A 13,211-nucleotide genomic window follows, 5' to 3' on the forward strand; every position below is an offset into this window, starting at 1 on the left:
TCCTATTGCCTTTAATGAATTAACAATAGGAAATGGAGTCTCTAAGTAGATTTTTCTCTGTCTTTCTCTTAATTAAGAATTTTTCTGACAAAGTCATTTCTAGTTTTCAGAGAGTTTCTTCTTACATTAACTTTGGATGGCATAGGATTTTTTGCTGACATTAAACTTTTTATTGAAGTATAACATGCCTACAGAGATGTATGTACGTCACGTGTACTATTTGAATTTTTAAAACGTGAACACATCCAGGTTAGAAAAATGAGCAGTGGCAGTAGCAAGTTTAGAAATATTTAGAGAAAGAATCTGGAGAAATGATACGGCATTGAAACGATATAATTTTCTCTTTTCCCCTTACAGGTGTTGTCAGTATGTGTGCTAACAACAATCCTTGGTTGTATATTTGGTTTGAAACCCAGCTGTGCCAAAGAAGGTAATTAATGCTCTGAGTGCTCATGTGTGTGCAGCCTTATTCTGAATGTGACTGTGAAACCACCAATGTCTTGTTTGCGCGTGTCTTTGTTCTTAACTGATTTTTTTATTGTCCTAATCCACACTGACGCTGGTGTAACTAGGTTGTCTGGCTTATATCCAGGTATCACACTAGACAACAAATTTCTGAAGAACAAAGACCACATCTGGATTTTAAGCCTTCTTCTTGCAGCTCTTCTGTTGTTTTAGCCATATAAAATTTTACTTACCTATGAAGCTTATCACAAAATAAGGAAGAGGGACTATGACGGAAACACAAACAAAAAAACCCAAACAATAAAAAAATCAGTTAAGAACAAAGACATAAGCAAACCGGTCCTAGAAGGTTCTGCCTTTGTGCCCCTGGAGTCCTCTCTTCTCCAGGGATGCCTAGGATACTCTCTTCCCCTGAAGAGTTAGTTGCTGAAGCAGCCCTGGAGGTTACTAGGTAACTAGTCAGCATCCCTGGGTGACCAGACACTTAACCAATGCCTGCTTTAAACATTTTAAAAGTTACAGACATTGGTGGTTTCAAAGAAATAGTGGTATTTTTAAGCTTTTAGATACTTTTTTCTTTATGTTATTTGCAAAAGGCTCTAACACTGACAAGATTACTATAAATAATCAAACTGAATGGTAAATTATAGTGGTTATTATTTTGACTCTAAGGCAGCTTTTTCCCCCTGTAAAATTATTGACGGTCATCCTAGAGAATTCAGTTTTGAAAATTGAACAAAATCTCCTCCTGTTCAATCATTATGTAACTGTGATATTGGTAATTTAGAAACTTTCAGTGATTGGTAAGTTGTTATGAATTGTTGAAATGAATGAGTGTGGTGATGTTATGGACGTATTCAGCAAACTAATCAGAATAAATGTATCTAAGTTTAACAAAAGTAAAAAATTACAGACTTCCATGTTCACTCTTGTAGTCTTTTGACAGGAAGCAGTTTCCCTTGAGTTCTGTTTGACACATAACAATGAAGGATTGACACTAGCAGTTTTAATGCAAGTTCACCATAGCATGCATCATATTTTTAAAAATTACTAGGAAAATATTATTTTAATAGTCTTATCCCCTACCTCTGGGGCCAGGAGGATTAGTATTTCTGACCCTAGAAGTTGTTATTGTTACTTCATATTCCTAAAATCACCTAATTTCCTGGTATCAAATGAGAGTTAAATTCCATGGCACTGTCTTGTGGGCTCAGGAGAGCATTAAAGCCAAGAACTAAGATTGTTTTTTATTGTTGTTGGATGTCCATGATTTTACATGTGTCTTGTTTCTTCTTCTTAATCATCTTAGTGTTGTTACAATCGAATAAAAACTGAACCTGGTCAAGGTATCTAGTAAAGAGTTGAAAGGGCGAAGTTATTTTTCATGAAAAGTATTTTCCTTCCATACCCGCTATTTATCCATTTAGCAAAACCTTTTTAGTTCCAAGTATCCGTCAAGCACCTTGCTAGATGCTAGGGATACAGTGTGCTGGGCAAAATCCAGATGTGGCCTTTGTTCTTCAGAAGTTTGTTGTCTAGTGTGATCCCTGGATATGAGCCAGACCACCTAGTTACACATGGAATTAAATAACTGGGGAAAGGATGAGTTTTATAAGAGATTTAAAAATGGAAATTGGGCCTACGCTGGGGAAAGTTTCTTAGAGACCACCACCTGAAGGTGAAATAGATATTTTAGGTTATGGAGGAGAGACAGTGCTGGGGACCATGTTGTGTACAAACATACTATGTCGTTACACCAAAATGGTGGGGGAAGTAAGTTAGGCATTCTCTCCCTTTCTGCAATATTCCTAATCACTTAAAGAAAAATCTTTTCCCACATTGAAAAATTTGGGGGAACCCCATGGCTGCTTAAGCCAGCTTTTTCCTGGCATGAAATATTCAGAGAAAGTCCTTATTCTGACTTTTCTTTATTGCATCATGGATATTTAAGTCATATCAGACCCAGAAAGGTTTGTAATAACTTTTTTTTAAAAGTTCCCTTTTTTTCCTCTGGCAAGAGATACAATCACAACCTCTGTACTAAGGTTATCTTCTGTTATGCCGCTTTCTGTCTGTATGTATGACAAGATTCTTAGATCCTTTTTTACCCCGTCTGCATTTTCTAAAGCATTTGCACCTCTTGTATATACCTAACCAGCTTAGGTGTATTCGTTGATGTTTGCTTTGTAATTATGTAATGATTAGAAACATCTAACTCATTGTTCAACGTTTTCAGTTAAAAGTTGCAAAGGTCGCTGTTTTGAGAGAACATTTGGGAGCTGTCGCTGTGATGTTGCTTGTGTTGAGATGGGAAACTGCTGTCTGGATTACCAGGAGGCCTGTATAGAACCAGGTAAAGATGTGTAGGGAAAAAATATGGAGTAATGGGCATTAGAAAAAGATCAAAGAAAGTTCTGCATCTTTTTATTTGAGTTTTTTTAAAAAATTCATTTAGCATGCCCGTATATTTGGACACTAGCCTTTATATTTTCTTTCAACAGTTCCTTAGAGGAAAAAGTTTACATGTCATGCCTTTGTTAAACATTTTATGGATAGAAAAATTGTGCCTATTATTAATGTATGCTAGAAGACTTTGTACTCTAATTTGTGTTTAAATTAAGATATAAAAGGCTGGTCAAAATATGTAAATATTTTCGTTATGAACCTCTTATATCAAGAGTTCCTAGATGTCTACATATCCTTTTTAAAAACAAAATTATCAGAACATGAAATTTTTTTTTGTTTTATTTGGATTTCTCTACATGTGTTGTAGAATAATATTTAAATGGGAAAGAGTCAAATTTAGATGAAGTTTTTTAGAACCTTTAAAGTGGATGGTGGAAGAAGCCAATACATGTGAATTCTATAATAATTTGTGTGTCCAAGTTTGAAAATGACAGAATTCTGGAGTTTTAGTGAAATAATATCAATTGATGCCTCCTTTTCAGTGAGGCCATGGTAGAGGCCTATTCTGTGAGTGACTAGAATTATGCAGTAGTTCACTGTCTCTCACGGATCATATTTCAGAGGATGACAATTCTGTGCTCACTTTGGATGTGTAGAATTTGAACCATAAAACACATTTTGTTGATATTTGTTTCTAGACCATATATGGACTTGCAACAAATTTAGGTGTGGTGAGAAACGGTTGCTTACAAGCCACTGTGCCTGTTCCGATGACTGCAAAGACCAGGGTGACTGCTGCATTAACTACAGCTCTGTGTGTCAAGGTCAGGCTTCCATGCTCTCTCTGGGTTCTGCAACAGCTTGCTCCTTTCCAGGGTCTTAGCTAACTTTTGTACTTCTGTTACCTTTTATAGTAGGAGTTATATTTATTGCTCAACTATATTAGCTGAAAAAAATACAATAAAACTGCTGTAAATTGAAGGACTGTAACAAACTGGTCAACATGTAGAGGTGGTCACATAAGGAACTAGGCCTATTGTACTGCTACATACATGTAGCACATGTCCAGTCTACAAAAATTAGGTCAACTTGAGGTGCTCAGTTTAGGGAGGTGGTCAACTCTGGAGGTGCTACTATACTTTTAAAACTTTTTGCTAAAGAAAATTTCAAACAAATGCAGAGGAAAGAGAATGTGTAATCACCCAGCTTAATAATGATTATCTACACATGGCCAATCTTGTCTTATCTAGCCACTCACTCCTCCATGACCTCCTCGTGTTATTTTGATAATAGCTGCCTACTTAATGCTGATTTGTGGAAACATCAGCCTTCCAGTCCTGGCCAACTTTCATGTCCCAGGTTCCCTCATAGTAAATGAGGATGGTGTCTTACCATGCATTGAGAGAGTCGATGTGAAATTACTTTGAAAGATTATGGGACATTTTATAAGCGTATTATTAATAATGTCTTATCCAGGTATTACAGGTTTCCTTAAAATCCCTTAACAGAACCTGGCTCTATATGAGAGAGAACTGAGACCTCAAAGCACCAAAGGTTTTGATGGGGGAGGGGACGTATGGGAGAGTTGTACATTTTGGCTAAAAATATTCAATATTTCAAAATGGAAAGGATAACTTCAAGTTCTCAGAAATTTAGTAGTGTGTTTTAGTCTTACAATTATACATCCATTTTTTTCTTTCTGATATATACTCATATTGAAACAATATCTCCCTTTATTCATTATCTCTTCTTAGTATCATGCCCTGTGTTATCAATATATATGTTAATATGTTTTGTTCTTGGAATCTGCTGTAATGTATCTCACAAGCATCACAAGTATTGTTACTATAAAGTGTGTACAACTCAATTTATTTCTCGAAAATCTTTTAGGTGAGCAAAGTTGGCTGGAAGAGCCATGTGGGTACATTCACGTGCCGCAGTGTCCAGCCGGGTAAGACGATATTCTGAGAAACTAATTTTTTCTTCTTGAGAAGTCCATACCATGTTTTTTTTCTTTTTTGAAATTAAGATAAAAATAACAATCATTGGTTTACTAAACATGAATATCCTTTATCCAAAATGATGGGCACCAGAAGTCTTTCAGATGTTGGATTTTTCTTTTTTTAATTTTGTAACATTTGCATTATACTGGTTGAACATCTCAACTCTGATAATTATAGAGAGACCTTTATTTTGGAAGCTAATGGAAAAAAGAGAATCCATGAATATTATTCTTTAGTATTTATAAGTGCTAGATAGCAGTATTTATATCTTAGGGAGGAAGGATCTTTGCTTTCATTTGGAGTTTTGAGAGTTGAATGTGTAGCAAATTATACTTTTTATAATTTTTTGTAATTTGGTCTATTTATAAATTTTGGGGATAGAGAGGGAACATGTCTATGAGATGATGTGACATAATTCTTATAATTCATATTTATTCTTTTTGTACTTAAGATATTTTGTACAGGACCTTACTATATTACTAGGCCATCAACAAAGTATTTGTGGAATTTAAGGGTTAGAGAATTTATGAAGATGCAGACATATTTATTTTTGTTCCACTTGAGGTCTACTACTCATATAACTTGAATTATTCATCTTTAGGAATATATTTTCCAAAATGACGGTTTTTCTAAACTATTAAAAATTTTAAAGCTGTATTTCAGTTCATTTTCTTCATGTTTATATTTGTTATGTCCTATGTCTTTTTGAATTTTTTTGGATGGGAGAGCGCTTTTTTAGTTTAAAAGCAAAAACTAAATCTAAAACCAAATAATTTCAACAGAAGAAGCCTTTTTTAAGAGAAACTTCCATTGGTGGGACCACACCTATGGTGCATTTTACAAGGGTACATGTTAAATCTACTAAGTGTAGGATATAAATGTCTTAATGCAATAGCTAAGAAAATGTGGTGAAAGCTATCTTAACCAGTTTGATGAAAGTATTTCAATTGTATATAAACCCAGCACATTGTATCCCATAATTGCATTCATATACACAGCTATGATTTAATAATAATAAAAAAAAATTAAATAGGAAAAGACCCCAGAAACTTCTCATGTACTTTAAACTGTCTTTTAAAGGCCAAGGTATACTAGACATTTTAGACATAGTATACTAATTTTGAATCTTTCTTTGCCTTCTAAACATCAATCATTATTTTCATTAAATCTTTTAGTGGGAGAGGTAACTTTTCCTTTCTTTACAATCGAAGATCAAAATTTAGAACACTTCTTTTTATACTGGAAATGACTACAGTATATTTACTAGGTGGCCCACTAACCTGATTTTTATGTTTTCTGATCATTAAACAGAAGTAGTTTTGTAATGATATGGACCCACTGAGACTATGGGCAAATTTTGGCATTCTCCAGTGGGGCTATGTTACAGATATAGCCCCTTGATGTGGGGTGTTTGTGTATGTGTGTGCATCTTTGTAGGCAAGGATAAGATGGGGGAAGAGATAGGATTGAAAGGGAGCAAGGTATTTGCTCTCAAATTTTAAATTGCTGAGTAAACTTGCAGTGGAAGATCTTTTCACCATCACCCAGTGATATACAGTTCCTCTGCCATCACCTGGTATCACTAGATGCTGCAAAATTTGTAGACCAGGCTTCTTGTGCAGTCATTCATAGATAGTCTTTTTTGTTGAGTATATTATCACACATGACTTTTTCCTATCCCAGTTTGGATTTCCACACCCCACACATCTGTGTGTTCATATGTGTGTTTAGGGGGAAGAGATGGGGTGGGAAGAATGCACAGAAATCTCATTGTCAATCATTCCTAGCTTTGAGTCATTTCTTTTTCATTTATATATTTAAATGTAATTATCACTCAAACTTTTGTATTAAATATTGATAACTTTTAAATATATTAAGCTTAAAAACTAAGTATGGTATAGGACGGGGCTCAGTGGGTAGGGTGCCGGCCCCATATACCGAGAGTGGCGGATTCGAACCTGGTCCTGGCCAAACTTCAATAAAAAATAGCCAGGCGTTGTGGCCGGTGCCTGTAGTCTCAGCTACTTGGAGGCTGAGGCAAGAGAATTGCCTAAGCCCAGGAGTTGGAGGTTGCTGTGAACTGTGTGATGCCGCAGCATCCCCCTCACTGGGGGATAAAATGAGACTCTGTCTCTACAAAAAAAAAAAACTAAATATGGTATATAATATATACTGTAAGAAGTATAATCTTTTAGAATCAAGTGGAGACTATCAGAAACTAGTTATTCAGGAACAAAATAATGGAAGCAAAAACATAATTGTGACACTGTAGTTGTTTATTAACATTTTTCTGCAAATTGGGAAAATATGATTACATTTTAGTAGCATCTGGTCTAGATTTTGGAATGGCAGGAAACCACGAAGGATGTCCTCTATATGGTGGCTCAACATGGCACGAGTACGTAATGAATATTATTTGATGATAGCCATATATGTATCATAAAATGATAAAGCACATATATGAATATAAATGCATGTAAAGTATCATTTATGAGTGACCTTGTTAGTGTAGTGATGATGACATGTTGACCTCAGTGGAAAATCTCCACTGGACATGTGCCAATGAGGAATATCTTCAGTGTATCTTCTTTTTTGCATCTTTAAACATTTCTTTTTTTCATTACCCAGGTTTGAAGTGCCTCCCACCCTCTTATTTTCTTTGGATGGATTCAGGGCAGAATATTTACACACTTGGGGTGGACTTCTTCCTGTTATTAGCAAGCTAAGTGAGTAACTTCGGGGTTTACTACTAGGGTGTCATGATTTCGGTAAGATGGACTGGGAGGACAGTCTGTGTTGGAAAAATACTGGTAGAACCTCACTGTTCCATCAGATTTCTTCTACTGCAAAGTAGTTGAACCTGGTCTAAGGCACTAACAATATTGTGATTATTCTGGAACTACCCCTTAAATACTTCTAAGTTAATGCAGTTATTTATTGTAGGATTTTAACTGTTGCCCATTTTTATACCGGTTTATTTTTCCTTAGAATTTTGGATTTCCTTTTGTGGGAAAAAAATATATATACTATTTCTTTTATAAGTATTTCATTTTAAGAATGGAATTTTAAAAAATGAAGGTACTTCTGATATGAGGTCAGTGGGAGAACCTACAGATATTTGTCTACGAGCTATCCTGTATTATCCTTTGGACTGAATTGGATTTTTCCACTTTTAAAGAATCTCAATCAAAGCCTTGATTGAATGATTACTGTTATGTTATTGATGAACTAGTAGAATGGTCTTCTCTTAATATTGATGCCAGAGTTTGAGATCATATTAACAGCCATAAATATGTGTCATTGCTATTATTGAAAGAGGAGAAACTCATCTATACATATAAAAACTATTGACCGTTGCTAGTCAGAGTCATCAATATTTAAGTAGATACAGTGTGGTACTGGAGTGACGTAGAAGTAAGTAAATGCAACTATTTTAATGTTTTTCTAAACTTCTAAAATATTATTTACTAGAATTGAATTTGTAAGGCTGCTTTAAACATTAAAATCACTTTCAGTAAATATACCTGTACATCATTATACTTATAATGTACCAGAATGATTTTTGGAGAACTTTTTAAAATTTTAGTTTTTAATTTCTGCCAGGAAGGTAATTGTTGTTGTTTTTTAAATAACTAATCATTTGGCCTAAAAGCATTTAGCTTTTTGTGGACAAAGCTCTGTTATTGACTAGCAGGCTTATGGGCTGTGACATTTGAATCCAGCTCTTTGTTGCTTTTAGGAGGACCATTGGTCTCCATGGTACCAAAAATGGCATGCCAAGCTCAGTATTAAGGAGCTATAGGTGCTTGTATATAAAGTTGAAAAGAAATCAGTGTGCAATGAACAAGCCCTGGCTTTGGGTAATTGAGGAATAGAGCCTGTAATTCTGAACTGTTGGGAAGACAGTGAGCTGTACAGACACAGGCTAATCCAAGGGACATTTTCAGGCAGTGGAGTATTGACATACTGGAATCATTAGTTGTGTCCCTTCCTCCGTAGTAGAAGGAGGGATTCATCGGGGCTAAAACAGCAGGGCATTAGGAACAATCTGACCCTCTTTCTCTGCTTTGAAACCAAAAGGTGCCTTTTCTCTTTAAGGCAGCTGAGTTTGTTCAGGGTTGTCTGGATTTGAATCCATGGCCTGGGACACTATCTCCCCAAATAGGACTTCACTCTTCTTTTAATTTGCACATTTAGCTACAAGTGCAGTTTTTATTTTTTATTGTTTTTTTCTTTCCTCTTTTCATTTGTCAGCATTAAGGGTAGGGTTTTTTTTTTTTTTTTTTAGCTGCCTCTTGTTATGTAGGTATGTGACCTTTAGTAGATTTAGCAAACATGACATTATTACAGATATTAATACGATTTGTCCATCTTGAACTTAATGGGTTGATAAGTATGAGATGATTATTGAATTGGTTTAATTATTTTGTTTAATGCTTTTCTAAGAGAGAAACTACTTCTTATCTTTAACATTGACTTTCTCCACAGTGTTGCTTTATAATTTATCCTGAATTTTATCTGGATTTATAAATTATTCCGGGGCTAATTTTTTTTTTTCCATGATGACTGCTGTGGTACCAAAGTTAAAGAAGGTCAACACATTGTCAGTTGTGTTTAATAACAATGGTTATTATTATTATTTTTTTTTTACTTTCTAGAAGACTGTGGAACATACACTAAAAATATGAGACCGGTATATCCGACAAAAACTTTTCCCAATCACTACAGCATTGTCACAGTAAGCTCTGCACTTCAACTTTTTTATATATGTTCATGGAAATGAGATGAAATTATAACATTTTTTGAAGGACTAATAGGGTTTCAGATTAAAAAGGCCAAAACAAATTTCTTTTCTAAGGGGAAACCTAGGTTTTGGTCTTCTCTCTGCTATTAATTAACTAGCTGTGGCTTTGGGAAGGTCCCTTTATCTTCTGGGTCTCCATTTTCTCATCTGTGAGAAGAGGTGGCTAAATACTCCAGGGAAGGGTTTCTTGGTTTCCTTTCAGTGTTAAGAGTCTCTGATTCTTTCACCCTATTTTTTCTCATCAGCTTTGTAGCTTACTTTATTTAAGCCAAAAAACCTGGTGCACACTCCCCTATTCCTGTCGTTCCAATCATCCTGATGAGGCACCCAAGCAAGCTGCTCTGCCTGCCTGCAGATAGGATTTCAGTTCTGTTTTTGTTTCTATCAAAGTTTCCATATTAAATATGAATCAGAAAAGAAGTACAATTCAGGACCCTTTAGAACTGAAGACAGAAAATTAGTATGATACAAGCTACTCTGGTACCCAGCCACAAATGAGTTTGTTCTGCAGAAACAATTTACTCAGGAAAACAAAAAGACGACAGAGTATTTCTTTTTTACAAAATTTGGGAGTTTGCCTATGTACTTCATCTGTGGTATTATGGACGTATTTTTTCCTGTTACTTTTTTTTTTTTTTGAGACAGAGTCGCACTATGTTGCCTTTGGAAGAGTGCCAGGGCGTCACAGCTCACAATAACCTCCAGCTCTTGGGCTTAAGTGATTCTCTTGCCGCAGCCTCCTAAGTGGCTGGGACTACAGGCTCCTGCCACAGTGCTTGGCTATTTTTTTTGTTGTAGTTATCATTGTTGTTTTAGTTGGCCTTGGCTGAATTTGAACCCGCCAACTTTGGTGTATGTGGCTGGTGCCGTAACCACTGTGTTACGGGCGCTGAGCTGTTCTGTTACATAATTGAAAACAAAAAAATAATATGTAAACTCTTAAGTGGTTGGTTGTGTTTTGACATTACTAAATTTTTTGTTTTTCCATCCTTAAACTTTATTATAATTCCTTGTAGCTTTAGTTTATCAGTTTCTCTTTTCTGGTTGTATTCTGTGACTTTATTTAACATTAAATGAACTTAAAATTTGCATAAAATCTGTATTTTATCTTTTTTAGGGACTTTATCCAGAATCTCATGGCATAATTGACAATAAAATGTATGATCCCCAAATGAATGCTTCTTTTTCACTTAAAAGTAAAGAGAAATTTAATTCTGCATGGTACAAAGGAGAACCAGTAAGTTCTTTGTTTATTTTAGCTAGTGAAAGAGTTTCTTATTCTCATTAATCAAAGTAAAATAAGCAGATTCCCTGGAGCTTTTTATAACCCATTTCATTTACTATATCTATGGCCATCATTTCATAAATGAAATGGATACTGATAATCCTAAATACAACTTAAATGATGGCACAGAATGCTAGTAGTTTATCTCTGAGATAGATTTGGGTCGTTCTGGGCAATTTTTCTTTTCTGATTGAATCTTCCTTCTGTAATAATAGCAAATAGCAGTAGTCTGGAAATAATAGTTTTGATCTGTACAAAGCTACTTTGTTGAAAGAGGTAAGCCTTGGTTTCATTTGCATATGCTAATTTAGCAGGTTCTTTCTAATTTTGATTTAGATGTATTCTCCTTTTCATTTTTTTAAGTTGCCCCAATAATTGCATAGGGTCTGTTTGGTTATTTTGATATTCTTCTAACAAGAAAAAAGATCATATGTTTAATTTGCAAGTTATGAATTCAGATTTTAGTTCTGACATAGGGTTATTGAGAGGATTATGTTAGTTCATAATGTAGGATGCTTATAGGAATGCCATTTAGAACCATGATTGACAGTAATAAGTGCTTAATACATATTAGTTACGAAAGCAACAAGTTATGTCAACAAATTGAGGACATATATATATTTGTGACTTTTTCTTCTTTCAAGAGAAACCTATTAATTAAGGATATATTTAGGATATAGCTCCAAATGTTGCAGGAATTAATCTCTGATTATTCAATGTATTTTTGCTGCTACTTAAGAGTCATTATGATAAGATTATTATAGTCTTTCTGCTGGAGCTTGACCTTAAAAACATTGTAGTACTAAGTGGAATGCATTGATGTTTCATGAATACATATTTCCCTAAGAGGTGAATGTTTGTGCAATTTCCTAATTTTCCTTCATTATCCATTCAGATTTGGGTCACAGCTAAGTTTCAAGGCCTCAGGTCTGGCACATTTTTTTGGCCAGGATCAGATACACCAATTCATGGAGTTTTTCCAGATATCTATCAAGTCTATAATGGGTATGTATAGATGAACTTTTTCTAGGACCCGTAATGTAAAACTGATTATTTTTATGTCATTCTTCTCCTTTTTATTGAGTTGCTTTAACATTTGAGTGTCATGTTGGCTAAAACATGAGAACTGGAAGAATAAGAGCTCTATCTCAAAAGAGTTTTAGATAGATGATAGACAGTGAAATTAGACAAAATCCATACAACAGTGTAGTTGAGAGGGCAAACAGAAAAGATCACAGATCCCGTACGAGAAATATCTAAGAGTTTTCCTTGGTCATCTTACACTGGTTTGTATTCTTTATGGCCCACATGGCATAATGCAGAGCCTCTTATTCACCTTATTATTTGCAGTTATTTTTATTCCGTGGATCGTAGTTGAGATTTTTATGTGCCATAGGGGATTCAAAAATTAGCAGCATATGGTCTCTGGCCTTTCAAGGTCCAGTAAAGAACACAACTCACCACACTTGGGAATTTTATGAATAGGTAAGACTCCAAGCACTCTGATGGAGGTGTGTGAACAAAACCTGTGTCTAGAAGAAGGTATAATTACTCCAGCTCAGGAAATATTGCCTGGAGAATTGTTATCTGCCCCTTATGTGCCTACTTCCTAGGTGTACTAAGAGTTATCAATCAGTGAATTCACAGGTACCCTTTGGAGAGTGTATTAACATGTGAGATATTCACATGGTGTGCAGTGACTGTTCTTAGGTACAGGTACAATATCTTTAGGTAGAAGATAGGCAGCAAATTTTTAAACTCATTTACAACTTCTTTTTATGTAAACCTAACTTCTAACTTCTTTTGTCCCTTTACTGGGAAAATAAATTTAAGTTTTTTCTGAGACAGAGTCTCACTTTATCGCCCTCAGTAGAGTGCTGTGGCATCACAGCTCAGAGCAACCTCAAATTCTTGGGCTAAAGTAACCTTGCCTCAGCTTTCCAAGTAGCTGAGTCTACAGGCGCCTGCCATAATGCCTGGCTATTTTTTGTTGTTGTTGTTGTTGCTGCAGTTGTCATTGTTGTTTAGCTGGCCCGGGCTGGTTTTGAACCCACCAGCCTTGGCATGTGTGGTCAGCACCCTACCCACTGAGCTACGGGCACTGCCCCAAATTTAAGGTTTTCAATAAAACTCTTACATGAATTCAAACGTAGCAGATGCATTGGATTGCTTTAGTATCTCCTAATGCTATTTTCTCTCTTTTTTTTTTCTTTTCTTTTTTTTTTTTTTTGAGACAGAGCCTCAAGCT

General features: G+C 35.2%; 1 protein-coding gene across 1 annotated transcript in view; it reads left to right on the forward strand.

Annotated features, from left to right (window-relative positions):
* The window catches only part of ENPP1 (ectonucleotide pyrophosphatase/phosphodiesterase 1), a 70,819-nt gene that overhangs the window by 34,020 nt on the left and 23,588 nt on the right, over window positions 1-13,211 (forward strand). Inside the window, exons 2-9 of the mRNA XM_003781674.3 lie at window positions 358-430; window positions 2,702-2,818; window positions 3,570-3,695; window positions 4,762-4,822; window positions 7,503-7,600; window positions 9,533-9,612; window positions 10,796-10,915; window positions 11,859-11,968. Of these exons, the coding sequence (XP_003781722.1) occupies window positions 358-430; window positions 2,702-2,818; window positions 3,570-3,695; window positions 4,762-4,822; window positions 7,503-7,600; window positions 9,533-9,612; window positions 10,796-10,915; window positions 11,859-11,968 (785 nt within the window). The remainder of the gene's footprint in view (window positions 1-357; window positions 431-2,701; window positions 2,819-3,569; window positions 3,696-4,761; window positions 4,823-7,502; window positions 7,601-9,532; window positions 9,613-10,795; window positions 10,916-11,858; window positions 11,969-13,211) is intronic.

This window comes from Otolemur garnettii, unplaced genomic scaffold, assembly GCF_000181295.1.
Source record: "Otolemur garnettii isolate 467f Iridium unplaced genomic scaffold, OtoGar3 scaffold00002, whole genome shotgun sequence".
In the NCBI taxonomy this organism is placed as follows: domain Eukaryota; kingdom Metazoa; phylum Chordata; class Mammalia; order Primates; family Galagidae; genus Otolemur; species Otolemur garnettii.